We start from the raw sequence: 27,351 nt of genomic DNA, 5'->3' as shown, positions 1-27,351 counted from the left end.
CTCAGTGTATGTATTTCTTCATCAGTCATTTGATAAATACTAATATAAATTCATATGACTAATTTTGCTAACAAAGAGACACCCACAAAGTATGTTTTTTTACACCATCATATCTTGTTATTCCAATTATTTTAAATGGAGTTTTATATATTTGCATGACTGAAGCATTGAGACGTTTCTGAGCATTCATAGGAATGACTTTTTTGTACACACTGATTTAAGAGCATAATAAGAATATGTAATTGGATTTTTTAAGGGAGAACCCTATGAATTACCCTCCTAGTAGAGAAATACAACAATATTTTATTTAAATTATTTTAATTGTACCATATTAGATTACTAGAGTTATGGAACCAACCAATACAATCCTTATATGTCTCTTATGTAAGAATGTTTTAAAACAGTTATACTTAAGATTCATTTTATATGCTTCATCTGTAAATTTGTTGTAACTAAACGGGAGAAAATGGCTGCTACTTTTTATCTAGATATGGAAGTTAAAACAAACATCACTTTCCTAAATTTAGCAGAAAAGTGGTTGGTTCATTTATTTTATATATAATAAGAACTTACTGAATAGATGATATGTGCATAAACCTAGCAATATCATTTTTATTATATGCTGCAGTATGTTGTGGCAAATAAAGGAACTTCTTTGCCCCAGAGGTGACTTTTTCATTATCGTTCTTAACCAGTTTTGTTCTTATACTGCTATAAATCATATTGGAGTGAATAAGTTAGCATCAAATAATTCTGTATCTAATTTATAATCCTGTAATTATGTTTATCTTCCCTGGCAGTCATCATAAGACCTCTTTTTAAGTTAAATAATACTACTTTAAAATTAGTGCGAATAACCAGTAGCATTCAACATATTACATAATATTTATTAAATAAACTTTATCAATAGATGGCAAATATACTTAAGTTGGAGCTTTGAATGTAGGTTGAATTAAAATGACATGTTTTTATGTTTCTTTTTTTCTTTTGGAATAGTCTATATATAAAGAAATACTCATTTATCTTATTACTCCTTCCACCTTATGTTCAGAGACTGATCTTTCTGATTGCTGCATTCCAATTTGAATTGGGAGGGCCTGGTTATGTAATGTTAAATTCAGAGCTTCCTTGGAATGCCTGATTCACACCACAACTGAATGAATCCTGGGCCAGTTAGATATTTCACAGCTGATCTTTACCTCATCAGATCATCATAGTACTCCTGACAACATATAAGAGTGAATTAAATTAGTTTCCCAGAGCGACCATGAGATGTATGACTCACACGCTCAGGAGACAATAGGATAGTGGTTTTTAGGTCACTGTTCTGGAGTCCAGTGACTATTATTTGATTACTGAGAGTCTGAAAAGTTATTCAACATCACCATACCTATTCCCTCCTCTGTGAAATTGGTACTAGTAACTTCATCTCAAAAGAAGTGACAAGTAGGATATATGTGAATATGTTTGATAAGTTTAAAGCGTTAGTATAAATCTCAAACTTATGGTATCCCGGGTAATGTACTTTGCATACAACTAATTTATTTGGCTTTCTTTTTTAAAAAAACGTGAATCTGTTTTTTCCTGTTTCTACTCTTAATCCAAAGCATCTATGTGCTTGTCTGTGTGTCACTTCTTCTGTGTTGTAGGTTTCTCTCAAAAGACTCAGTCTATCTGGAATGAAGTGTTATTAACCCATCCCAAAGCAAATGACTGATGTTAATAATGATAACAATGTGGATAGTTACAGCAACATATAGTATACCGTGTGCATTTATGTGATACTTTACAAATTTTTAATGCATTTTTATAAGCACGTCAACTCTGTGAGGTGAGGTAGTAAAATAACTGACCTCCGTGTTATATATGTAAAAATCGAAACTCCAATAGATTCCTTTGAGAATTCTATCTGGTATTTGTTATTGTCATCTGCTTTTTTTTTTTAATCAAATACTTTATTTGAAAATTGTTGTTGGGGTAGAAAAATTTTATTGTATAAATTTTCCAGTGAAAAAATAGTGAAACTTTTATGAAAAGTTGAAGCCTTAATGCTTTTATAAGATTATGGCATTTTTTTCTGTGGATATTAGTAGATTAGGATACATTTGACCATATCATTGTAGTCTTTTCTCATCCTTTACTATGGGTTTTAAGAATATCCTTAGTATCAGGGTTACTGAAAATCATTTTTTATATTTAAATTAAAAGTAAATATAAAGAAAAATCTGAGTGTAAAGCACATTGGAACATTCAATTATTTTATTTCCCTTTTATCATCAAGCGTATTTAGGATGAATTTACTTTTGACGACTTTGATATAATTATAAAAGTACTCTTACTGGTGTAAATTGATCAATAATCTTTAATCTAATATTAAGGTTAATTTAATTTTGACTCACAGCGACTGAAATCATAAAAAAGAAGACAGACTTTTAAACTCCTGTTTTTGAAGTGTAGCTAGTCTTTAAACAATCAGTATTATATCTTATACAAAAATAATATTCCAGATGTTGCCTACCTTTTGATTTTTCAGTATCTTAATTTATAAAAAGCATTTGATATAGAAATCATATTAGAATGTAAATTATTTTGAAAAGTAAATGCTGTAAAGCATTGTTTTCTACAGAACAATGATGACAATGATTGCAGTATATTATTTGTGTAGAATGTGTTTGTTTATATACCTCTTCACATACACTATCTCACCAGGTAGAAGGCTTTCTTGATTCTTCTTTGGTTAACATTAAGTAAGATATTTGGGACTCATTACAGTGTCTAATGTTTATAACAAATGTCGCTTATTTCAGTTTTTTTACATACATATAAATAGTATTTTTGCAAATTAAATAGTATATAATATGCAAATGATCAGTTCACATGTTTAGATAACTAAATGGATGGGTGGATGTGTCTAATGTCCATATTATATTTTAATATCTGATCTACACATATATAACCATAGGAAATTCTTTTTGATTCAAGACAATTTTCTGTGAAACAAACACTTCCATAATTGTAAATTTTAACCTTTATGCCTTACTCAAAAATGACTAGTAATTTGGTTTGTTGATATCAAACATTGATTGTTTAAATAATAAAAGATTTGTAATTGCCCATTTACATCTGAAAATTGTAAGAATAGACACAGATGGTAAATTAATTTTATTATTATAAGAGCTGTAGTAATTAGAAAAAAGGACGATAGTAGGCAGTAAAACAACAGTAGGCCAAGAGACAAAACATAATATATATAATATGTGTATATATATATATATTTATTTTAAACATTATAATTTAATGATTTGAGATCAGCAATAATATTATATTTACAAAATATTTAAATATCAAATTTTATAATGTATACTTTCATTTTTCATTATTTCTACTTTGAATGCATTTTTGATAATAGCTGATTCTGTAACAATTATGGATATAACTGAGTTTATATAGCTGCTCATTGTATAAAATCCTGAGATAGATTTATGAGTTTATTTTTTCAAGGCATGATGTGAAAATTGTATTGCTTTAACTGCAAAAACATGTCTTTTAACTTGAGACAGCTTCCTCTTAAGGGTTTTCTATGTAATAGGAAAGTACTGTTATTTTTAAAAAGTGTCAATACACTAAAATATTTGCACTACCTATTTGTAATGCATGTTGAGGACAGCCACATTTACATTAATGTTATTATACAATTGTCTGATAATCATCTTTAGACACTAAATCTACACAAGAGAACTTTAGAACATGCTGACCCTCAAGATTAGCTGTTATGCTAAACTGATTGATGAGAATGGAATATTGGCTTTTATTAATCTTCCACTGATAACACGAAATGTGTTTTTCAGTTTAAGACATTTACTAATGAATCAGTTTTAATTTAGGGACTAAATAAAATTCTCAGTAAGCCTGGCAAATGATAGCCTTGAGTAAACTCAAAGCATTTTCACTCTAAATCAAAATGAGTTCTGCCCTGAATGCTCCTTATCCAACTAGTAGCCTTGCAAGGATTCAGAGGTATTGGTCATATCAAAAAAGGAAGCATCTTTTTAAGAAAGGAAGGAAAGAAAGAAGGGAAGGAAAGAAGGAAGGAAGGAAGGGCGGAAAGAAAAAGAAAGAAAAGAAAAGACAGAAGGAAGGAAGAAAGGAAGAGAGGGAGGGAGAGGAAGGGAGGAAGGAAGGAAGGAAGGGAGGAACTCTATTGGGTCTAGAAAGTTTCGGAGTAAAATTTACTGTAAGGAGGCCATTCTGACCTTGGGTGTCTTTTTCAGAGTAGGAATCAATTTCATTATATGTATATTTATTTACCCATGAGTAAATCTGCTAACCCAGATCTATTTAGCCCAATTGCCACAAAATATGCCTAGTCTGTGTTTCTGTTTCAATAGTGATGTCTGATTATTCTCTTTGGAGATTTAAAGTTATTCTAAATTATAGGATATTGGCATTTGTGAATAGCAATCTTTAAGGTTAGTGTCGTTATTTGGCTGTACATAAGGAATATGAGTCCATTCTTAAAAATGGTTTTACTTATGGGATTAGTTTATTATTATATTAATTTATATAAATTAAATTTTTAGATATATTTTAATATTTAAAGTTTTTACTGATTTTATTTTTTTAGGTTTGGCTAAAAGCATTTCAACACCATATGTTCATTGCCTGTAAAATAAATAATATGATAATCAGTGAATTTATTTTACTACTGCCTAAGTAAAGCTCTGTGGTTTTATTTTCTTAATTATTTTTTTTATAAGAGAGTGAGTTTTTCCTACCAAATCATCCTGTCTTCACATTGGCAATATCCTATGGGCCAGTTAATGTTGCTTAAGCAGTATTTAACTCCTAACTCAAAATCATGCTGTGTTCAATCAAATATTAAATTAGTTAATATGAATAAACTGAATGAATTTTTTAATGTCTAGTTTTTTTTTAGGTATACTGTAGATATTTCCTTAACAAGTCTAAAACCCTAAATTGACCAAAACCTTATTTAAATCTGTGTAATTAGGAACTAAAATAAAATTGGTATTGGTGTTAATAATGATTTAACTATGTAGAAACTTATTATTTTTTTCTTTTCTTCTCTTTTGACTTCAGGTGCAATAACAGAACCCAGTGTGCAGTGGTGGCAGGTCCTGATGTTTTTCCAGACCCATGTCCGGGAACCTATAAATACCTTGAAGTGCAGTATGAATGTGTCCCTTACAGTATGTATATTCCTGTACTTTTCTTATAAAAAGGAAAGATATTAAGCTTTGTTTTGCATGCATTGACAACATAGTCTCTATGAAAACATAAAAATAATCACATAAATTATATTTAAAAACTGGCTAATTTTAACTTTTCAGGGTCTTACATTTTCCCCACCCTTGGAAGAATTAGGTGTTGCCTGCATGATCCTGCAGCATTTAATTTTGACTATATATTTCTGTATATCAGTATCTATTCTAAAGCTCTTTTCTTAATGCAAGAATATAAAATATTTAGAAAAATGATGAAAGAGTGGTATGCCAGTACTATATCCCTCCAGGTCCAAGCAAACAGAAATGAAAGTGAATAATATACTTGTATATATAGTAGTATAGAAAATGATAAATCTTGAATTTGATAGGAACAATTATACCTAAGCTTCCTGTGCTGCCAAGATATTGAGAAGTAGAAATATATTCACCCAGAGAGAGCAGATTGGAAAGAAAATACAAGGATTACATGGACTAAAGCACTCTTTAGAGAATGTATCTTTTACAGTCTCAAGAACTGTGTCTTTGCAACCTTTATGTCAGAAATGATATATACCAACAACTTTTCTTTTTTCTTCAGGAATAATGAAAAATCAAACAATCAAAAATGACCCTTTTTTTTTTTTTTTTTTGGTGGTACGCGGGCCTCTCACTGTTGTGGCCTCTCCCGTTGCGGAGCACAGGCTCCGGACACGCAGGCCCAGTGGCCATGGCTCACGGGCCCTGCCGCTCTGCGGCATGTGGGATCTTCCCGGACCGGGGCACGAACCCATGTCCCCTGCATCGGCAGGCGGACTCTCAACCCCTGCGCCACCAGGGAAGCCCTTTCTTGACTTTTTTATCCAAAGGTAGAATCGTCATCTCAAAAGAAATATTTTTGATCTGACTAGTTAATTATTCATGGGATACCTTAGTGAAGATCACTCAGGAAATCCTGTATTCTTGTATTACATATGCAGCTCATCCCAGAGGTAGAAAACTCCTCATAAACAAATCCCAGGTTCCAACTTCCCTTGATATCTCAGAAGAAACAAAGCATCTGGGGGTCAGCAAGTTTACTGTGTCAAGAGGTAGTTCTAGGTTTGCCTCATTGATGTTTATTTAAAAAGCAGCACATTGCTCATGAGCTGTAAGTGTGTGTACTCCAATAACAATAGAGAAATTTGGCCAGCAAGAAATGAATTGAAATTTAAAAGTAATAATGAAAGCAATCAAGAGAAAATTTCATTGTTCCTTTATTTACAGTGTGATTGATTAGAGAAAGTTTATCTAGGGAAGTTTTATAAGCTTACTTTCTTTGTTGTGAAAAAGCATAAGTGTATAGGTTTTATTGAAATCTCAATTGAGGTTATGCTTCTAATATTGTTATCTCCAGGAACCCGTCTATAAACATATAAAGCTAAATGACCATTTATTGTTCATGAGTGATACTTTAAAGAAATAAAATTTGTAGTCCACTTTAGAACTGTGACAGTTATACGTAGGTTGCATAATAAGATCTTTGTGAAATATGTAGAATAGCTATTTCCAAAGGCATTTAAAAAATATATTAAATAAGGTATGCCTCATTTTTAAAGACAGTTTTAAGAAACTTACAATCATTGCAACATGAAAGCTGAAGAAGTTTTGTCAAATATTTTTTTCACAATTTTTAAAATTAAAAGAATTTCACAGCTCTTTCTTCAGTTTTCTATATTTCTTCAGAGTTCCTTTAAGGATAACTACTCCAAATTCCTCTGCCAAACTCATTCTGAAAAATCATCTTAAATCATTTCAATGTAGATAAGAACTTGCTCATACACTTTTGTATAAAAGGATTATGGTTTACCACAGATTTCGTCTCTCATAAATTTTTAGAGTTGGGCAATTTGATTCCTGAATATCCTACATTTTCAGGTTTCTGGTAATCCTGAAAATGTACTGATTGCCTTAGAAGTATGTTCATATTATATTAAAATATTTAACTGATTGTTTCATTAAATAAGAATTATAAACACAGGTGCAACCACTTTCCAGTTTATACACAGTTTAATTTATATGATATAGTATAATTGCATTTGTTTAAATTATCTTCAGTATGTTTCAGTTAAAAGTGTAATGCGTAACTGGAAACTCATTTAGAAAATTTAACATGAACTTAAAAGAAAATAATCCAAAAGAAAGTAAAAACCGTAACATAAACTATAGTGACTCATTTGAAAGGTAAGCTGGTTTAGTAGAAAAATGGCCAGATATCAGGAAGCCTGGTTACTTAACAAAAATTCTGGATCCTTTAGCCTCAGGTAAGCTATTAAAATTTTCTGGATCTCACCTTATAGACTTTCCCTCATCTATAGTACAGTAGTCCCCTGTTATCTGTGATTTCACTTTCCTTGGTTTCAGTTATCCATGGTCAACCTCAGTCTGAAAATATTAAATGGAACTTTCCAGAAATAAACAATTCATAAGTTTTAAATCATGTGCCATTCTGAGTAGCATGATGAAATATGCCATCCTACTCGAGACGTGAATCATCCCCCTGTTTCGTGTATCCACTATATATGCTACCCACTTGTTAGTCAGTCATCTGTAACACTTCAGCTGTCACACTATCATAGTGCTTGTGTTCAAGTAACCCATATTTTAATGGCCCCAAAACGCAAGAGGAGTCATGCTGGAAATTTGGATATTTTCTTACTGTGCCTAATTTATAAATTAAACTTTATCATAGATATGTATGTATAGGAAGAAAAACAGTATATATAGGGTTTGGTGCTATCTGCAGTTTCAGGAATCCACTGTGCGTCTTAGAATGTACTCCCTGTGGATAAGGGGTGGGCTACTACAACTTCTGATTTAGTTAATAATAAGCTCTTTTTCTTTTCTCCAGCATAAAAAAACACTGATTTTTCCATTGCTGAAAATATTCACTTATTAAAATAGCTTTCATTTATTAACATTTACTACATGGCTTATATGTTTACATACATTATTTTATTTAATTCTCACACTCTCCTCCCTGTTAGGTATGAGTGTCAGCACTTTACTGAAGAGGAAACATACTCAATAGGATTAGTAAAATGTTTCATGTAAAATGTAGAATAGCTAGGAAATGGCAGAGCCAAGAGTTGAGTTTGTCTGTAATACCTGTTCTTAAGGACGCAGCTATAGTTCTCCCCCTAGATTTTACCCTTTATATTTTCAAGAGTTATTCAGTGGTGTTCAATATTTAACTTTCATCGGTACAGTAAAGGTACATAGTGAAAGCAAATGCTTCAAGGGCCCGGACCCTTTTTCTTCTTTCTTTTGCTACTTACTTTTAAGAGGTTTGTATTCTTTTCTTAAAACAGCTGAATCACTGCAACTTTTATTTTCCCAAACACCTAATGAAGCTTTATGGCAAAGACTAATTTGTGCTATAAAAACACCACCGACAATTTAGAATGAGGCTCTTATCTAAGTAGTAACTTAAAAAGTTGTTTAAATTACCTGTATTATAGGAGAAAATCCTTGTACTTAATTAATATGCTTGTTAAAAGACCCTATTGTGTTAGTAGCAGACAGACTTCATATTTAGGATTCAATATTAATATTTGAAAATTTTCTAACTGAACAACTGAATAAACAACCAAACAACAAATACTCTTAGGTTCTGTTTGTTATATAATTTAACAATATCCATTTTCATTTTGAATTTAAGATGACAAACTGCAGTGTATATACTTTGTTATGAATGTTTTCTTAATATTGATATGTGGAAAAATATTATTGATATTTTCTTTTTTTATATATGCTCTGTGTATATATGTTTCTATGGTAATATTGATTTTTAAGGTGATACATTTTCATGGAAAATATCGAAAGAAAATATAGAAATATAGAAAAACAAAAATATATAGAAAAACATCAATATTAATGATATATAAGTATATAAGAGGTAATATAGAAAAATTCAACAAAGTTTATTGTATCACACAGGAGAAGGAAAATTAAAAACATCTAAGATAAGCTTGCAATAATTTTTGCAGAGTTTTAGGAGTCAGTAAATTGGTGTATAAATGAACACTGAAATTTTTAAGAGGACTTTAACCTAAATCAACCAAATGGTGTGGCTTGTTTTGAAAAGATGACAGTGGGAAATAAAATAAGGAAAATTAGGAATTTTAAACAATTTAGTGAGGCTACTGAATTTGTCTTATACTCAGTTTTTTGAGTGTCTTGTACACAGTTTTTTCAAAATCACTAAAGTTGTATTTAATCTTTTCTTTCTACTGTCTGTAATTTCTTGTTTGGGTTCAACAGATAGCCTGTTTTGGGGACAGTTGAATCAATACTTTTCTCTGTTCCTGTGACACCTTAGTTCCAGTATGACTTTTATAGCCTTTGCCTTTTCTTTTGAGGTTTGATTTTCTTCCTTCATGATATTTCCTCCCTAGGAGATGACCCAAATATTCAAGAGGTTAAACCTCAGCATTTACCAATGCCACAGTTTTGTTTTTGCAGCTTCCTTCTTCTCACCCCACCCCATCACTTCTAGCCTGATTTGGGATGGAAATTGTGGCATCTTTAAGTAGAGCTTCCTTCATTTAGCCAGTTTACGGGGATGACTTGTGTTAGAGAGAAAACAGTAAAACAACTAACCACCTATATAGAGTATTTCTGAGCAAAAAATCTTTACTTTAGCTTTACTTTGTATCCTGCTGATAATTTGTCTTTTTTCCAAGGCATACAGTTTCACACACATTACACTCAAAAGTGTTTGTCTTCTCTCACAGTCCAGCATTTCTCTTCAGTTCTTTGTTTCTTCTTTTTAAAAATACAAAGTACATATTACTTATTCAGTAATCTTCTCTGCTGGTAGATTTTCTTTGAAATAGATGGGGGAAGCACACAATTGGAGAGCCACTAGAAATGAGTGTTTGGTAGTGGGAAGCAGCCGCATAGCACAGGGAGATCAGCTCGGTGCTTTGTGACCACTTAGAGGGGTGGGATAGGGAGGGTGGGAGGGAGGGAGACACAAGAGGGAAGAGATATGGGAACATATGTATATGTATAACTGATTCACTTTGTTATAAAGCAGAAACTAACACACCATTGTAAAGCAATTATACTCCAATAAAGATTAAAAAAAAAAAAAAAGAAATGAGTGTTTGGTTAAACCAATCTTATTTTATAGCACTTACAGACTTTCTCACCATTCATATTAACCATCTGAAGTTATGTATGTGATTGTCTTTATGGAAAGACATGCAAAACAAGTAATGTTGGAAATTAATATTTACAATTAATTATATAATCTGCTATTTTGTCTTTTTTTACTAAAAGAAAAAAGTACTATCTTTCAGCATTTAAAATGAACAAAAGCCTTTAAATATTTAGTTATAAATAACTAAATACATTTTGCAACTAATATTCAACTGAGTGCATATTTTAATATGTTCACACTCTGGCTCCTATTATGTAAATAAATAATTACATATTTTAAAACTCATGCTGAAATTAACCCATATGTTAAATTTTAAAAATATCACAGAATGTCAAGATATAAATTGATTCCCAATGCCTCAGTACCTTTTCCAGTTTCTGATACATAGGAGACATTCAGTTAAGGCATATTGAATGATTGAAAGAAAAAAGGAAATATGGTCAAAATTTAATCCTCTAAAATCATTATGTTCATTGCTAAAATGATAAAAAAAAGAAACTCTTGTCTACACACAAGACCTTATTAATTCAAAGGGAAGATCTATGGTAAAAAATATAGATTATATGAATTTTAGTTTTTCCAAATTGTTTGATGTTGTAATTGTATTCCTCAAGAATGCTAGAATGGTCCTAGCAACCAACTTGTTTTTCATATTATTCTTCTGTATGCCTCCATATAATGTATCAAGTATTGTCCCTTTATAAGAGGAATGTCAGTTATCTAAATTCTCTTTTTTAGAATGATAGTTATAACAAGAACAATAAAATTCTTCCTTTCTTTCTCCTTTTTCTTGCCACCAAAGTTTCTTTCTTTTTTCTTTTCTTTTCTTTTTTTTTTAGATATTTGAAATACAATTTTATTCTGATTCTAAACAAAAAGAAATGGGAATGACAGTAACAAATAAGATTCCACCACTGAATATTGTGATGTGACTGTAGCAGTCTTATATTTGGAACTCAAGGAGGAAACAACTGTGTTCCAAAACACCTAAATATGTAGGTCCAAAAAAATGAAGGTTTTTTTTTTTTTTTAACTGCTACATTCACTCCGAAGCCCATTCATCTCCTTCAGCATCCCAAAGATTAAGCACATGTTCTGCTTAGCTATATAATAAAGTGACAAACATGCTGCACCACTGTTATCACAGGACAGTTGCCTATAAAACTAGACTTCTGATGCTGGGCTCCAGCTTCACTTTCTCACAGGTCATCATCTTCATCCGGGAGGGCAGTTGGCTGAGCAACCTCTAGATCGTGCTCTTACTGCGCTGCCAACGCTGGGTCCATGATCACCTCTGGTGGGGCGAGAGCAGGCATGGCAATGAACTCCAAGTTAGGGTCTCCCATCAGTTTTCTAGCCAGAGGAAGGGCTTTTCAAAGTTGTAGTTACTTTTGGCAGAAATGTCATAGTACTGAAGATTCTTCTTTTGGTGGAAGACAATTGACTTTGACTTAACCTTTCTGTCCTTAATATCCACTTTGTTGCCACACAACAAGATGGGGATATTCTCACACACTGGTACCAGATCTCTATGCCAGTTAGGCACGTTCTTGTAAGTAACTCTCGATGTTACATCAAACATTATAATGGCACCCTGAGCTTGGATATAATAGCCATCTCTCAGTCCACCAAGTTTCTCCTGACCAGCTGTATCCCATACATTGAACTTAATAGGTCCTCTGTTGGTATGGAACACAAGGGGATGGACCTCAACACCCAAGGTAGCTACATACTTCTACTCAAATTCACCAGTCAGATGACGTTTCACGAATGTAGTTTTACCAGTACCACCATCACCAACCAATGTAAGTTTGAACTGAAGTTGGGGTTCTCCTTGGGCAGCCATCGTGATGTTAACGCGGGCGGGGGCTGCGAGGGTGCGCCATGGAGACAGCGTCTGGGGCGCTGCTCCCCTGTCCGGCTCCCCCAGCCCCCAGGGCCAGGCTCACGCCTGCTCCAAGCGCAGACGGAACGGAGCGGAGGCCCGCTTGGTGCGGAGGCCAGGGGCCAGTTTCTTTCTTAAATAGTTTCTACTTGACAGTATCTTGCACCTAACATATAATTCATAAAACTTTTTCAAGTGAATCAGTAATTAATAGTTAATTTAAACTTTTATTGTATGTCCCAAATATGAAATATTCATAGAAATTGCTATTATAAGTTTGGAAAACAGGAAGCGTAGGTGGACTATATACTTTCTTAGAAGTTTTCACCCTAAATTCTCTCCTATTCTTGTCTAGCTGCTTCATATGTTTATGGAAATTATTCTCAACTAGTTTATATCATTTGCTTTCAAGACCTCCCTCTTTTATCTTCCTTTCATCACACAACATCTATTGCAGACCAGGCACTATGCTAAACACTAGGTAGAATGCTAGGATAAAAATTCTGCCATAGAGGAATTTAGCCAAATGAGGCTCAAGGTCCCCAAAGTTACACTGTTCCTAGCTCAGCAAAGCAACTGAGCACTTCATGTTAGCAGTGCACCTAGAAAACATGCCCATCCCATAGCGGCTGATGTTTGTAGGGGGTGTGTGGGGGTGTGTATCTTCAGGGAAGGTTTTCTAGAGGAGATGACTCTTGAGCTGAATCTTAAAGAATGAGTAGACTTTAATGAGAAGGGCAATAATTTTTGGCAGATGGGACAATGTAAGATAAGTAACTGTTACCGTTAATATAAAACCAAAACACTTTGGTGTTTGCATGAAAAACAAAACACAAGAGTGACAGGAGATGAACCCATAGATGGGCAGGGTAGAAATCATGACTCTCCTGTATGCTGGGATTCTTCTGAGCCCTAATACTCATCACAGTGTGGAGCATAAAGATAATAAACTATTTTTAATGTAATTAATACATTAATAAGAAATACTTGTTTGAAAATCTGCAAAAACCAATTTTGACTAATTTAAGTTGAAAAATGAAGCCTTTTGTGGCGGGAGGGAGGGTGGGAAATACAAAGTAATAGTTCCAGAATCAAAAGAAGAAAGGTGAAAAACAGGTCTGAAAAAATAAGATCCAGTGATCTAGTGAACAAGAGTTAGTGGACAGTCTCTTAAGTACTCTGCGTTTGGATGAATCAGTTACAAAAATGGTCCATCTGATCTAAGTCCTGTAATGATCTGGGCTAGGACATCAGGACTGCATGAAACTAGAGCTGAGTAGTTGCTGCACCTTTTAAATAGGGTCTGCTCTTTGCTATTTCCTGTCATTTCCATTTCTTATTTTATTGTACTTAGTTCATTATACTCTTTTAAAATATCTCCTGGCTTCTGAATATACTTAAATTTACAACTCTTGTTCTAGAGTTTGTATCTAATCAATGCTAATAGGTGTAAAAGCACTCTAAATAGTTACCATATATATATTTTTTATTTTCAAAATATGTAGTATTAAGTTCTTGCACCAACAATAATTCTACCAATAGAAGTTTATCAGTATGTATTATGGGTTAATCAGTTTTCAGTAAAGTAGAGTTCGGCCTTATGGATCTGGTGGTCCCGTGGATAAGGCAAATAATAAACACATTAACCAATACATATAATCATAAATGATAAAATGCAAGAAGAAAATAAACACAGTTGTATAATAGAAAACAATAAAAGGGCTAGCTTATATAGGTGTGATAAAAGACTGCTCTCAAGAGAGGGTACTTGAAACCTGAAGAATGAGAACGAGACAGTCAGGCAAACAGCCTGGGAAATAGCTTTCAAAGCAGAGAGATCATTAGCTCCAAAAAGTGTGAGGTTGGGAAGAGGTTGGCTTGTCCTAATAACTGATAGAAAGTCAGTGTGTTTGCAGTCAACATGGGGGAGAGTGACTTAGACCCAATCTAATTACCAACCAGCAATTAGTACTATTAATACCATTAATAATGAAGCAGCAATTTCTTTCAAGTTTCTAGGATTTATTAAGAATCAAAATATGTTTGCAGAATGAAATTTAATAAAGTGATATTTCTTTTAAAATATATATTTTTGAAAATATTACATTCTACAATAACATAAAGGTAAACTTATATCAAATAAACCAAATATCAAATGGCATCAACAGCTAGAAAGAATAAATACATATATTTATAGTGGATTAATAATATGTAAGTGTACACATGATGCTAATTGTAAGGAAACAAGATGAATTGAGAGTATTAAAAAATTAATTGGATTGGCAAAGTTAGGAAAATATTTGATTTAGGAAGTAAAATGTTATTACAGACATAAAGTTGGGGGATTAGTTTACCCATGCTCACTTGCTTTATTTGAAATAGTAAGATTATAGAACTAATGCACTTAAACTTAATTCAAATAAATTTTTATAAGATCCTCAAATTGAATAGCATAAACATGTGAGGTTTAAAGAGACATGGAATATAACATTTTGTTTTTAAAATATACTGCATCTGTATGGGAAGAGAAGTAGTGAAAATGTGAAGGTTTTTTTTTTTCCCCAAAGTGTTTATTGCTAAAAAGATCTTATAGCAAACTTGATGTATGAGATCTAAAGAGTTAATTTTCCAGATAAAATTTTTCTAAATTCTTGTAAAATCAATTGAAATACTATGAAAGAGCATTGTTAATTTTCTTGTATTATAGTCATTAATCTTATGAAGCTAGAAAAAAAGCAATCAATTTGCTTGGAAAGTACTTCATTCAGATTTTGCAGTTTTAACATAATAGTACTTCGTTAAAATGATTAGTTAGTATAGGGAAAAATCTACATAAACTTTAATGTTTTTGTTTTATTTTTGAGGAATTTCTCAAATGGTAGGAGATCACAATTCCTGTGAACGTTGTCAATTTTTAAATTGCTTAAACTTTTTCAAAATCCTGCTATAAAACCCAAATTCTTTTACCCAATTAAATACTTATATGGTAGGTTCATTAATGGTCCCTCAAAGAAATCCATAATATGTTATTATAAATGGCAAAGAGACTTTGCAGATTTGATTGAATTAAGGATCTTGAGTTGGGGAGATTATCCTGGATTATCCATGGAGACCCAATCTAATCATAAATATCCTTATGAAAAGGAGGCAAGAGGTTAATGTTCGAAACAGGAGCTATGACAACAGAAGCAGAGATTAGAGTGATGAACATTGAAGATGGAGGAAGGGGCCACTAGCCAAGGAATGCAGGTATCCTCTAAGAAGCTGGAAAGAGCAAGGACATAAATGTTCTCTAGAGCATCCAGAATGAGCACAACTCTGCTGACCTCTTAATTTTAGCCCTTAAGACCCATTTTGAACTTCTGACAATTTGTGTTGTTTAAAACCACTAAGTTTGTAGTAATTTGTTATAGCAGCAGTAGAATACTAATACAACTTGCTATAATATTTTTTTCTGAAATGATTAATATAGTTTAAAAATTCATTTTTTTACTTAGGACATGGAGTAGTAAAGACATAGTTTTGTTTTCTAAATAAAGATTATGGTGTATTTCTGTAACAATATTTTTAAAATGTAAACATAGAAACCTTCCCTGTCATGGATTGACTGGATGTGGGATGCACAGCATGTTGTTATAGACAAAAGTCATTTTAATTCTATAAATATACAAAACCTAAGGCAAACTGAAGTCAAGTTAGTGTTTAGTAAAATCAGTTTTACTGTATTACACCTATCTACTATTTACATGAGGCAGCAGAAATAGTGAATGGGTAAATAAGTGGTTGATTATAAATATATGAGCTAGATGGACAAGATGAATAAATATAGTGAATTTCTGTTTAAATTTTCTTATACTTTAAACAAACAGGAAATTTTCACAATAACTGACTTGTAGTACTTGAATTAAATCCATATTTATGGACTTCCAATTCTACTCTGTATGTACTAATTTAATTTAGTTTTATCAGCCCTTAATGAAAACCTACTTGTTTCTTAAAACATTGCACAATGTCTACATGCCCCCTATAATATAAATATGACTGTTTTCTAACTTCCAGGAAACCATAATCTTCTCATTATTCTGTAATCCTTAGAGTAATCATATCAACATAGAATCAGACAGGGAAGGAGCTAATATTGCTTAGTTTTTGTTTTGTTTTATTTTGTTAATTTTTTAACATCTTTATTAGAGTATAATTGCTTTACAATGGTGTGTTAGTTTCTGCTTTATAACAAAGTGAATGAGTTACACATATACATATGTCCCCATATCTCTTCCCTCTTGCGTCTCCCTCCCTCCCACCCTCCCTATCCCACCCCTCTAGGTGGTCACAAAGCACCAAGCTGATCTCCCTGTGCTATGCGGCTGCTTCCCACTAGCTATCTATTTTACATTTGGTAGTGTATATATGTCCATGCCATTCTCTCACTTTGTCACAGTTTACCCTTCCCCCTCCCCATATCCTCAAGTCCATTCTCTAGTAGGTCTGTGTCTTTATTCCCATCTTGCTCCTAGCTTCTTCTGACCATTTTCTTTTTTTTTAAGATTCCATATATATGTGTTAGCATATGGTATTTGTTTTTCTCTTTCTGACTTACTTCACTCTGTATAACAGTCTCTAGGTCTATCCACCTGACTACAAATAACTCAGTTTCATTCCTTTTTATGGCTAAATAATGTTCCATTGTATATATGTGCCACATCTTCTTTATCCATTCATCTGTTGATGGACACTTAGGTTGCTTCCATGTCCTGGCTATTGTGGATAGAGCTACAATGAACATTTTGGTACATGACTCTTTTTGAATTATGGTTTTCTCAGGGTATATGCCCAGGAGTGGGATTGCTGGGTCGTTTGGTAGTTCTATTTATAGTTTTTTAAGGAACCTCCATACTGTTCTCCATAGTGGCTGTATCAATTTACATTCCCACCAACAGTGCAAGAGGGTTCCCTTTTCTCCACACCCTCTTCAGCATTTATTGTTTTTAGATTCTTTGATGATGGCCATTCTGACCGGTAAGAGGTTTTACCTCATTGTAGTTTTGATTTGCATTTCTCTAATGATTAGTGATGTTGAGCATTCTTTCATATGTTTGTTGGCAATCTGTATATCTTCTTTGGAGAAATATCTATTTAGGTCTTCTGCCCAGTTTTGGATTGGGCTGTTTGTTTTTTTGATATTGAGCTGCATGAGTTGCTTGTATGTTTTGGAGATTATTACTTTGTCAGTTGCTTCATTTGCAAATATTTTCTTCCATTTTGAGGGTTGTCTTTTCGTCTTGTTTATGTTTTCCTTTGCTGTGCAAAAGCTTTTAAGTTTCATTAGGTCCCATTTATTTATTTTTGTTTTTATTTCCATTTCTCTAGGAGGTGGGTCAAAAAGGATCTTGCTGTGATTTATGTCATAGAGTGTTCTGCCTATGTTTTCCTCTAAGGGTTTGATGGTGTCTGGCCTTACAGCTTAGTTTTTATTAATATATTTTATAAATATATTTCCTCCTCTCTGTGCTAACTGCTTTCTACTTCAATTAAAACAGAAACCAATGCAGAATAGAATAGTAAGTGATATGGAGACAAACGTTAAGTGGCTGTTTTCAGGTATTCTTCATGGCAATGATATATTTCTAATTATTACTTAGGCAGGTGGCAGGTCCTATCACATTTTCCCTATTTTTGCCTTATCAAGTTCTCTCAAGCACAAGAGCATAACATAGTGGTTAAGAGTAAGAGCCTTAGAATTTATGTTCTGATTTTGCTAATTAATAGCTGTTTTCTAGTGAAATTGTTTTACTCCTCTGTGAATGAGTCTCTTCACATAGAAAATAGGGATGATAATTCACACAGTGTCTATGAAAATTAAAATCAAATGTATGTAAAAAGGTTGTACAGTGATGGCCATGTTAGAAATTCTCAGTATATCATAGCTATTAAAATTAATATGGCTCTGGCATCTCATCCATTTCTGAAGTTTTTTGACGATCAATACTATCATGTACTGGGGCTTAGAATTATGTTATGCTGTTAACTTATCCCAGGGAGCCCCAGGCATCATAGAGTTATAGCCTTCTCTTTTGCTCTTGACTATTGGTATAATTTCACAGATAAGACTTTTGTCTTAGTTCCTCATTTTTTATTTCAGATCACCTCTGGATTTTTAGTCTTTCTTAGAGCTAGTTACAAGGGCATCTGTCATCTGATTTAGTTCTTGAACCAGTTCTCTTTTATGGGGTTGCTCTCTTTCACCTAAAAGTGATACTACGACACATCAAGCAAGCAGATTTTCTGAGTCTACCCTCAGCTCAGTTGTCTCTGTGGGTTCTTTTATCACGTATTTCCTGCTCTGCGTCCCCTTCGGACTTAACCTGCTGGTACTAGAAATTGCATGAATCACACCCAAGCTTGCTATGGAGTTTGAGCATTGCGTCTTTTAGTTTCATGCTTTCCTCACTGCTGTTAGCTTTTAGTACTAGATTATTTACCTCCAGACCCATTTCTCCCCATAGATAACAATAGATAAAGAGGTGTCAATGTCCTCAAATACCTCCAGGTGGAGCCTGGCCATGTTCATTTATTTCATTCAACAAATATTGGTTCAGCCTTTATCATATGAGTTTTCATATACTGGATCTAGGATCCACTGGATCTATACTGTTCACAGTGGAATTTAATCATAAAGCAAACTAAACCTATCTGTTAGTTTTTTTTTTGTAGGTGAACAACCTAAGACTCAGAATAAGTGAAATAGTTAATGATTATATAGTTATAACTCATTGACACCTGATTGTAAGCTGAGTTGTCAATCCATCATCCTACTCTGTTTCTTTAAATTTCAGAATAGGTTTCTATAGCCTAGAGACAGAAGCAGTGATTAAGGCATAGTCTCAAAAATATAAAAGATTCAAATATATCCCCTTTAGTTGATATTTGTCATTCTAATTTAGTTCCTCATTTTAATTCACATTCTTCCAGGAAGATTTCAAAATTCAAAATGGCCCTCATGTGACTACTGGATTATTTTGTCTTTTTTTGCCTTCAGTATAGCCTGTAATTAATACAATTACATACATACAATAGCATATTGAGTTATCAAAAAACCCAACTTTCTCAATATTATGAAAGAACAGTCTTTTCTGTGCATACAGCTAGATTTCAAGCCTCATGGCCTTTCTCATAAATTTATTTCAAAATTACCTGGAGAAAGCCAATAAGTGAACATTTTTGGGGTGTGCAATTTGCTTTTATGTTCACTATAAGCTAACTATTTACTTTTGGGAGCCTTTGTCAGATATGTATCCAAATTTCTGTGGCAAATCCTTTCTCGTTTTAGTTTTTAAAGCAGCTTGAAATAAGTTCAGTACTCAGTTACATTGAGATTTCATAGTTGCTAAAAACCATCTGCAGTTAAAAACAAACAAACAAAAACCCCAGCTAATGTACTTATGGAGAAAATAGAAGAATGCATATCTCTTAAAAGGCAGAACACAGGATTTCCTTTAATGTGATTTTTCTTGACTTGTTCTCTCCCCTATTCTTCTTATACTTAGAGAAATCTTTGCTGTTAAGTTTATCAAGACAACAGGGAAGGCTCAGAAGGAAGATCATATTCAAATTCGTTGGAAATAAAATGCATTTATTTCTACAACAATGCTTTCTTTTTTTTTTCTTCTGTATTCATTCTGATTGCTCAGGCATCAATAGAACTGGTAGCTGGCTACTTGTGTGTATCAGAATCTAACAGAAATTGTTCTTATGGCCATATTTTGGTTTTATCCTGATCTGTTACTTATTGAGCTATCTACCCAGACTCATCAAGGCTTAACTTCAAGAAAAATGCTTGCCTAGTAAAAGAATATTATTGGGGAGATTATCAAGGCAAAGCTCTAAGAATTCCTGATTCTACTTTATCATGCACTCACTAATACTCATATTAAATGTTTTCAAATATCAAGCTCAGATCTCATAAATTATGAATGACTGCCCTGCAACAGATGGCATGTGTTATTCTTTTTAAGAATGAATGATAAGTGTAAAGTGAAAAACATAAGCTATTCTTTGTCTTTAGGACTGGCAATCCTTCTGTCATTTATCAATGATGGCCTACATTTGTGATTAACACTGTTTCTAATACAAAATTCAAGAGTTTATGATGAGTTATATTACTTGACTGAATTTCACCAGCTGCTGCTCCTTGGGGGTATCAGATGGTATTTTCTAAAATGTTGAAATACCTTATCTTTATCATCAGGCAGTAGCTTGAACACTGGAGGAGCTGTTCACTAAAAATCCCATTTATCATTGGTTCTAAAAGTGCTCAAGATTCAGACCTAATAGGGACCAACCTACAAAGGCCATTTTATTTTACCTAAGTAATGAAAGCCAGAATCTTTTTTGCCTCATTGACGGATAATAGAGACAAAGAGTCTCATTGTGTACCAGAAATATCCAAATGAATCTAATGCTTTAGAAATATGATTTACCTCTTCAATGTAAGCACTACATCAAAGTTATTTTGACTCTTCAAATAACTAATACACACATCAGAATTAAAATAGTTTGTGGCATGTAATTAGTGCTTGATAAAAGTTTGGTATTATTATTTTAGTCTTTCATACAATATGGATAGAGTGTTTAGCCTATTGTTGAAAACACTAAATAATGAAATTCTGAATACCAAGCTATAAATAATATTGCACATTCCCAATTTAGGCTCTTGAGAGCCCACCTGGGTGTGTTTTTAAGAGTTAAAATTCTGACATGGACTAGTATTTATCTATCTTCGAATGCTTTCAGTAGATTGTCGACTTTTACAGAAACTCAAGTCCAATTTTGTATTAGTGATGGTTGCCAGGTAACCATTTGATGCAAATAGTTCATTAAACATTTAGCAGCTCGTTCTCTGATTGGGGTGGAAACTGGAGTGACTTAGAAGCTGACGGCCCAGGAAATGATTGAGAAAGAATATCTTAGAGTGTTTAATAAAAATAAACTATAATTCCTCTACTTGATTTTCTTCCTCTTTGTCAAAATTAAAATATAAAGAAGAAAAATTGCTGGACAAAAATGAGGTTTTTTTTTTTTCCCCTAATAATAGATATTGTTCTCTGAGCAAGTACCAAGTGCTAACACTATGCTAAATACTTTGTATCCAATATCATTTTATCCTCATAGCAGTTTATTTATGTTGTATAATTCCCATTTTAAAAATAAGGAACACAAGAATATAAATTAAGTCCTTAGTTTGTCCAAATTCCCATGCCTAGTAGATTGGTGGGGAGAGAGGGTGGGTATTTGAATACAGGTCCCTTTGACTCATGTGATTTTGTTCATTTTGTTAAAGGCTGGTAAAAATATCTTCTTGTCTGAGAATTGAGAAGCCTAACCAGCTACCTTTTACAAAATATTTTACTACCGTCTAGCCTGATGCCTAAAAATTAGAGTTGTGTGTGCTGAAGTTAGCTTGACTTGAAAAGAATTTCTGTCAGGAGGTAGGAATCATTGGTAGGAACCTGTGTTAATACAAGGAGGGAGAGAAACTGCAGTTAGTGAGTGGGGTGATCACTATCACTGATTCTGTAAGTCTTGCTCTGAACTGAATCTGATTTATAATGCTTTGTTGCTGTTAATAATTGTTAAACTTTTGCATTAGTTTTCTACTGCTACTATATCACAACATGGTGATAATTTTATCCTCTTACAGGTGTAGAGGTCAGAAGTCTAAAATAAGGGTATTTGTAGGAGTCTGTTCCTTTTGGGGGAATCTGATTCCTTGACTTTTCCATCTTCTAAAAGCCACATGCATTCTATGGCTTGTGACCCCTTCATCCATCAAGGCACATCACTCTAACCTGTACTTCTGTCCTCAGGTCTCTTCTCTGACATTGAATCTCTTGCCTTTCTTTCATAAAGACTCATCATGGGCTCACCTAGATGATTCAGGATTATCTTAATATCTCAAAATCCTTAACTTAATCACATCCATAAAAGTTCACTTTATGATGAAAGGTAAAATATTCACAGGTTCTGGGGATTAGGGCATGGACGATTGAGGAGGGGTCATTATTCAGCCTTCTACAAATTTGTTTTAATTAAAGTGCGAATTTTTATTTTAAAAAGAGTACAATTCAGTATAGAACACATGTGAAGTTCTATTGCTCTGTTTCTTAAAGACCAAGTATACCTGATTATTGAGTATCAACAATTGCAGAATGCTCATAGTATCAATATCTAGGAGAAAATGGGCAGTCCATGGCTAATTTAAGACTGATGGATTACATTGAAACCAATCCACTTGCCTTTTTTCTTCTACAATAAAATGTCTTTTTTTCTGGTTACATAAATAAAGAATAAATGATCAAATAATAAAAATAGTACAAAAATATAAAGGAAGATGAAAGTAAAGTTTACTTCAGTTTCTTTAACTGGAGATAAATTCAACTAACTTTGTAATTACCATTATTTTAGGCATTGCTTTATGCATATATACACACATGCATGATTTTACAAGGATGGAAGTTATATACACACACACACACACACACACATATAAGCACACACATATATATAAACATACAATTTAGTGTATGTTCTTGACAGTTCTTCCTATACTCAGGTATCCTTTGGAGATTTTTACATGAATATAGATTTATATATGTGTGTGTCTGGGTGTGTGTATATGGGATCATATCATACATGCATCTTGCTTTTCTCATTATATGATATCTTGTGAAGTTAGCCAGGGTCAGCTGGTATAACTTTGATTCTTTTTAAGGGCTTTATAGTATTTCATGGGTTGATGTAGACAATGTATTCAGTCATTCCCCTATTGATGGAAATTTTTATCTTGCTTCATATGTGATAAGATGAATGATCTTTACCAGTAAGATGATCTCGGTTGGTTTACTAAGAATCATTTGTGTTATCTAACTTTTCAAACAGCAGTGAGACACTTTCAAGCTGAATGGGATTGAACCTGTGACTTTTAATTCTCCACCAAAATGACTGACCCAACACCACTGACAAATCTTAGCCTTTGCTAATGTTTGAGGCATGTGTTCTATGAATCTGTATAGTCACTTGATTTGGAGAGTTTTCATTAAATAAACTTTAGAATTATCTGTGACAGGGAGTGCAACTACCTTAATCAAAATACCTATGGCAAGAGAACCAAAATAACTTTGAACTACTCAGAAACAGAGGGACTACTACACATGTGAACTAATTTCTGTAGTGACACAAGGCTGGGAGGGTTTTTGTTTTTGTTTTTGTTTCTTAACTTAATGATATTCCTTAAGCATTTAGTAGCTACCTCCTCGCCATCTTTTTCCTCCACCGATTTACTGGTAACATTTTATCAAAAACCATCTGAAACTTTCTTTTGAGTCAAACTTTATTTTCTCAGAACTTATTCTTCAATATCTCTGCAGTAGTTGTGACTATTTACTATCTCCTCCTTTACTAAGCTCTTCCTCTGACTTATGTGAAAATATCTTTTACATAATATCTAATCCCATCCTCTCAGTTTTCTTCTTAATTCGTTTTGGCATTCCTTTCCTTCCCTCGTCTCTACGCTTCTTTTGTCCCTCTCTATTTTTCAAACTCCATGTAAAGAACTGTGCAATCAAGGTACTGGTTGAGTTTCGTTTGCCTTCTATCTGTTAGTCATTCGGTCTGTCTATCTGTCTCGCTCTCTCTCACACACACACGGAGAACTGTTTTTAAATTTTGAAGAACCATCGCCAGTTCAATCTCATACTACAATTATTATTTTAGTTTGTTGAATTTCTTATACTTTGAAGAATTCAGTGACCCTAATCCTTCCACAAACACGTAGTGGGTAGCTTCAGTGTGTTCTTGACTATTCATGGAAAAATGTGAGTTCTTTTCTTGAAAATTAACATGCTCCAATCCTTTTGCTCCTTAGCGATTTCTTCATGTCCCGAAACTATTGTATAATTTTATTTTTTATAAAACTTCCCTGTGTGAAAGTAATTTAGAACTCAGGGAAAAATGCCAAAATCCATGAACGAAAGTACTTAAAGTTAAGGACAGTTTTTTTTTCTTTTATTCTTAGTCTTGTGAGGCTTAATTATCTTCACTTTTGTGAAAAGAAAAGCAATAATTGGAATAATAACAGAAAATGTATCCTTTTGTTTTGCGCTCTTCTATTATCAGACTTTAACTCAATATTACCACTGTTTATTTAGTTTCTTACATAAAGTAACCAGATTAACCTTTAAACTGCCATGTTCACTTTTCTAAAGCTTCAAAGGAAATGGATCACTTTAGTTCCAACCAAAATGTATTCTATTTTTAATGAGAGTTTTAGGCAAACCAAAGATTTAGCATGCCAGAATTCTAACTGGCATGCCTAAAGCTTATAATGTTATACCCTTAAATTGAGTATTATTAAATCACCAAGAAGGTTCACAGTGGTAGAATAAAGATTATGTTAAGTCTGAGATTAAGCTGTCACATCAGAGTAATTTGATTTTAAGTCTGGCTCCATCACCTCCATAAGTAGTCATATCCTTGACAGAGACAAAGTTCATCCAATATGAGTTCTCACTGCAGATGAAGTATTGATGTTTTCATGTTACTTTGGTCAGTCAATAAGGTTAAAAGGATAAAGTTTATTTAGTTTTTAACATTGCCTTCTTGAAGTCAAATGTCTAATTAAATTTTCGAAAATTTGGCAAGAAAGGACTGGTCATGTCAGCTTTCTTCAGCTTGATTGTTTTTTTTTTTTTTTAAACAGGAGAAGAAGAAACGCATTTTAATTTATGTGTCTGGAGGTCTCATAGATATAGGACCTAGGAAGTGGCCAAAGCAGGAAGCTTTTATATTTTTTAGACAAAGAAACAATACATTTGTGAAGAGTGGACAGGACAAAGAAAGATAGCCTTTGGGTGCTTAATCAGAGAAGAATCTAAACAGAGTTTGGGCTTAGGGTAGTAAATTAAAGAGGTAACAAGGTTTGTTTACGCAGGCTTCTTGGCCCCAAATTCCCTATCTCTGGTGATAAGAGTGTCCTACTTCCAGATGCAGGGAGTGTACCTGTCATATGAGAGATTTATTTCCTGCTTTAGGGAGACAGAAAGGAGAGACAAACTGTCCCTCTTGCATTGGCTCTTTTTTTTTTATTAACTTTTTTTTATTCAAACAGAAAGTTACAAAAATTATAATTATCCTATTCAGCTTGATATTGAATAGCATGTTGTGAAATTTGATAGAGACTATCTACAGTAACATGAAACAGATACACTTGGAGTCTACTTAGAAGAGAATCAGGAGGTCCAAATTCTTTTTCAAGGTAGTTAATAACTTCTAAGAGTCTCCTAATGCTAAAAGTTTGTATTACATCTGCAAGTTTTAAGTATGATATTCATTTTCTAACTGGCTTAGTAATATGTAGTATTCTGTTTCTTCAGATATTGAGCAAAAAGTATATATACTATGTAATTCACAAAATTGTTTCTGAACCAAGAGATGATAATGACTTCAAAACAGTATGTCTTCTACATTTTATTTCTAATCCAGGCACCTATCATATAATCATCTCATGCCCTTTTGAAAATGTATAGTTGCTTTTTTAATATGCTGATGACATATACAAAGAAGAAAAAAATAGAAGTTTAATTTATGAAAAATATGGCTGCATTTGAGGCATTAACATTTTATTTCCTCAACAATGTTTTTAGTTTAACTCAAAAAAATTACAAAATTTACTCAACAGTTGAATCTTGTATGCAATTAATATAGGTACCATGTTAAGCAGTCAGCATGCACCAGTGAATAAGATGGATAGATTCTGGCCCTTATCATGTTTTCTTTCTACTGTAGCATATAGTCATTAAATATAGCTGTTAACTACATTTATAATAAATATTACAAAAAAAAATCCCTCTAACAAAACATGTGAGTCTAGTGGTAAATTCTTGAGGGTAGAATTTCTTCTTCAAATTTATTACATGTAGATTTCTGACTCTACATCTGACTTGAACCCACAAAGTCAGGGGGAATATCCTATTCCAGAAAGGAGTGTGCTTCCCAGGACAGGGTTTTGACTGCCAGTGTATTTTACAAGTTACCTGCAGGTCATACTTAATCTTCATGGTAGTTTTCCTTCCATAAAAAAATAGTAGAATGACTGTGATTTTAAGTATCTACTTTATTTCATTTTGTTTGTTTGTTTTTTAACATCTTTATTGGAGTATAATTGCTTTACAATGTTGTGTTAGTTTCTGCTTTATAACAAAGGGAATCAGATATACATATACATATATCCCCATATCCCCTCCCTCTTGCGTCTCTCTCCCTCCCTCCCTATCCCACCCCTCTAGGTGGTCACAAAGCATGGACCTGATCTCCCTTTGCTATGTGGCTGCTTCCGACTAGCTATCTATTTTATATTTGCTAGTATATATAAGTCCATGGCACTCTCTCACTTCATCCCAGCTTACCGTTACCCCTCCCCGAGTTCTCAAGTCCATTCTCTACATCTGTGTCTATATTCCTTTTCTGTACCTAGATTCTTCATAAAGATTTGTTTTTTTTAAGATTCTGTATATATATGTGTTAGTGTACGGTATCTGTTATTCTCTTTCTGACTTACTTCACTCTGTATGACAGTCTCTAGGTCCATCAACCGCACTACAAATAACTCAATTTTGTTTCTTTTTATGGCTGAGTAATATTCCACAGTATATATGTGCCACATCTTCTTTATCCATTCATCTGTCGATGGACACTTAGGTTGCTTCCATGACCTGGCTACTGTAAATAGCGCTGCAGTGAACATTGTGGTACATGACTCTTTTTGAATTATTCTTTTCCCAGGGTATATGCCCACTAGTGTGATCGCTGGGTCGTATGGTCGTTCTACTTTTAGTTTTTTAAAGAACCTCCATACTGTTCTCCATAGTGACTGTATCAATTTACATTCCCACCAACAGTGTAAGAGGGTTCCCTTTTCTCCACACCCTCTTCAGCATTTATTGTTTGTAGATTTTTTGATGATGGCTATTCTAACTGGTGTG

The 27,351-nt window shown here is 33.2% G+C and overlaps 1 protein-coding gene and 1 pseudogene across 34 annotated transcripts in view; one reads left to right on the top strand and one right to left on the bottom strand.

Moving 5' to 3' along the window:
• ADGRL3 (adhesion G protein-coupled receptor L3) overlaps positions 1-27,351 on the top strand; it is a gene marked incomplete at both ends in the record, with an annotated part of 572,210 nt that overhangs the window by 168,871 nt on the left and 375,988 nt on the right. For 32 of the 33 annotated variants that reach the window (XM_082653308.1, XM_082653318.1, XM_082653323.1 and 29 more), the window contains one exon: positions 5,101-5,210. The exons of the other annotated variant lie outside the window; for it this stretch is intronic. In XM_082653308.1, coding sequence (XP_082509434.1) covers positions 5,101-5,210 — 110 coding nt within the window. The remainder of the gene's footprint in view (positions 1-5,100; positions 5,211-27,351) is intronic. 33 annotated transcript variants of the gene reach the window in all.
• On the bottom strand, positions 11,628-12,277 carry LOC309821708 (GTP-binding nuclear protein Ran-like; annotated as a pseudogene). Its single transcript has one exon. The product of its transcript is annotated as a GTP-binding nuclear protein Ran-like (transcript).

Source organism: Grampus griseus (assembly GCF_964374135.1).
Source record: "Grampus griseus genome assembly, chromosome: 4".
Classification (NCBI taxonomy): Eukaryota; Metazoa; Chordata; class Mammalia; order Artiodactyla; family Delphinidae; genus Grampus; species Grampus griseus.
This window is presented reverse-complemented; position numbering and strand designations above follow the sequence as displayed.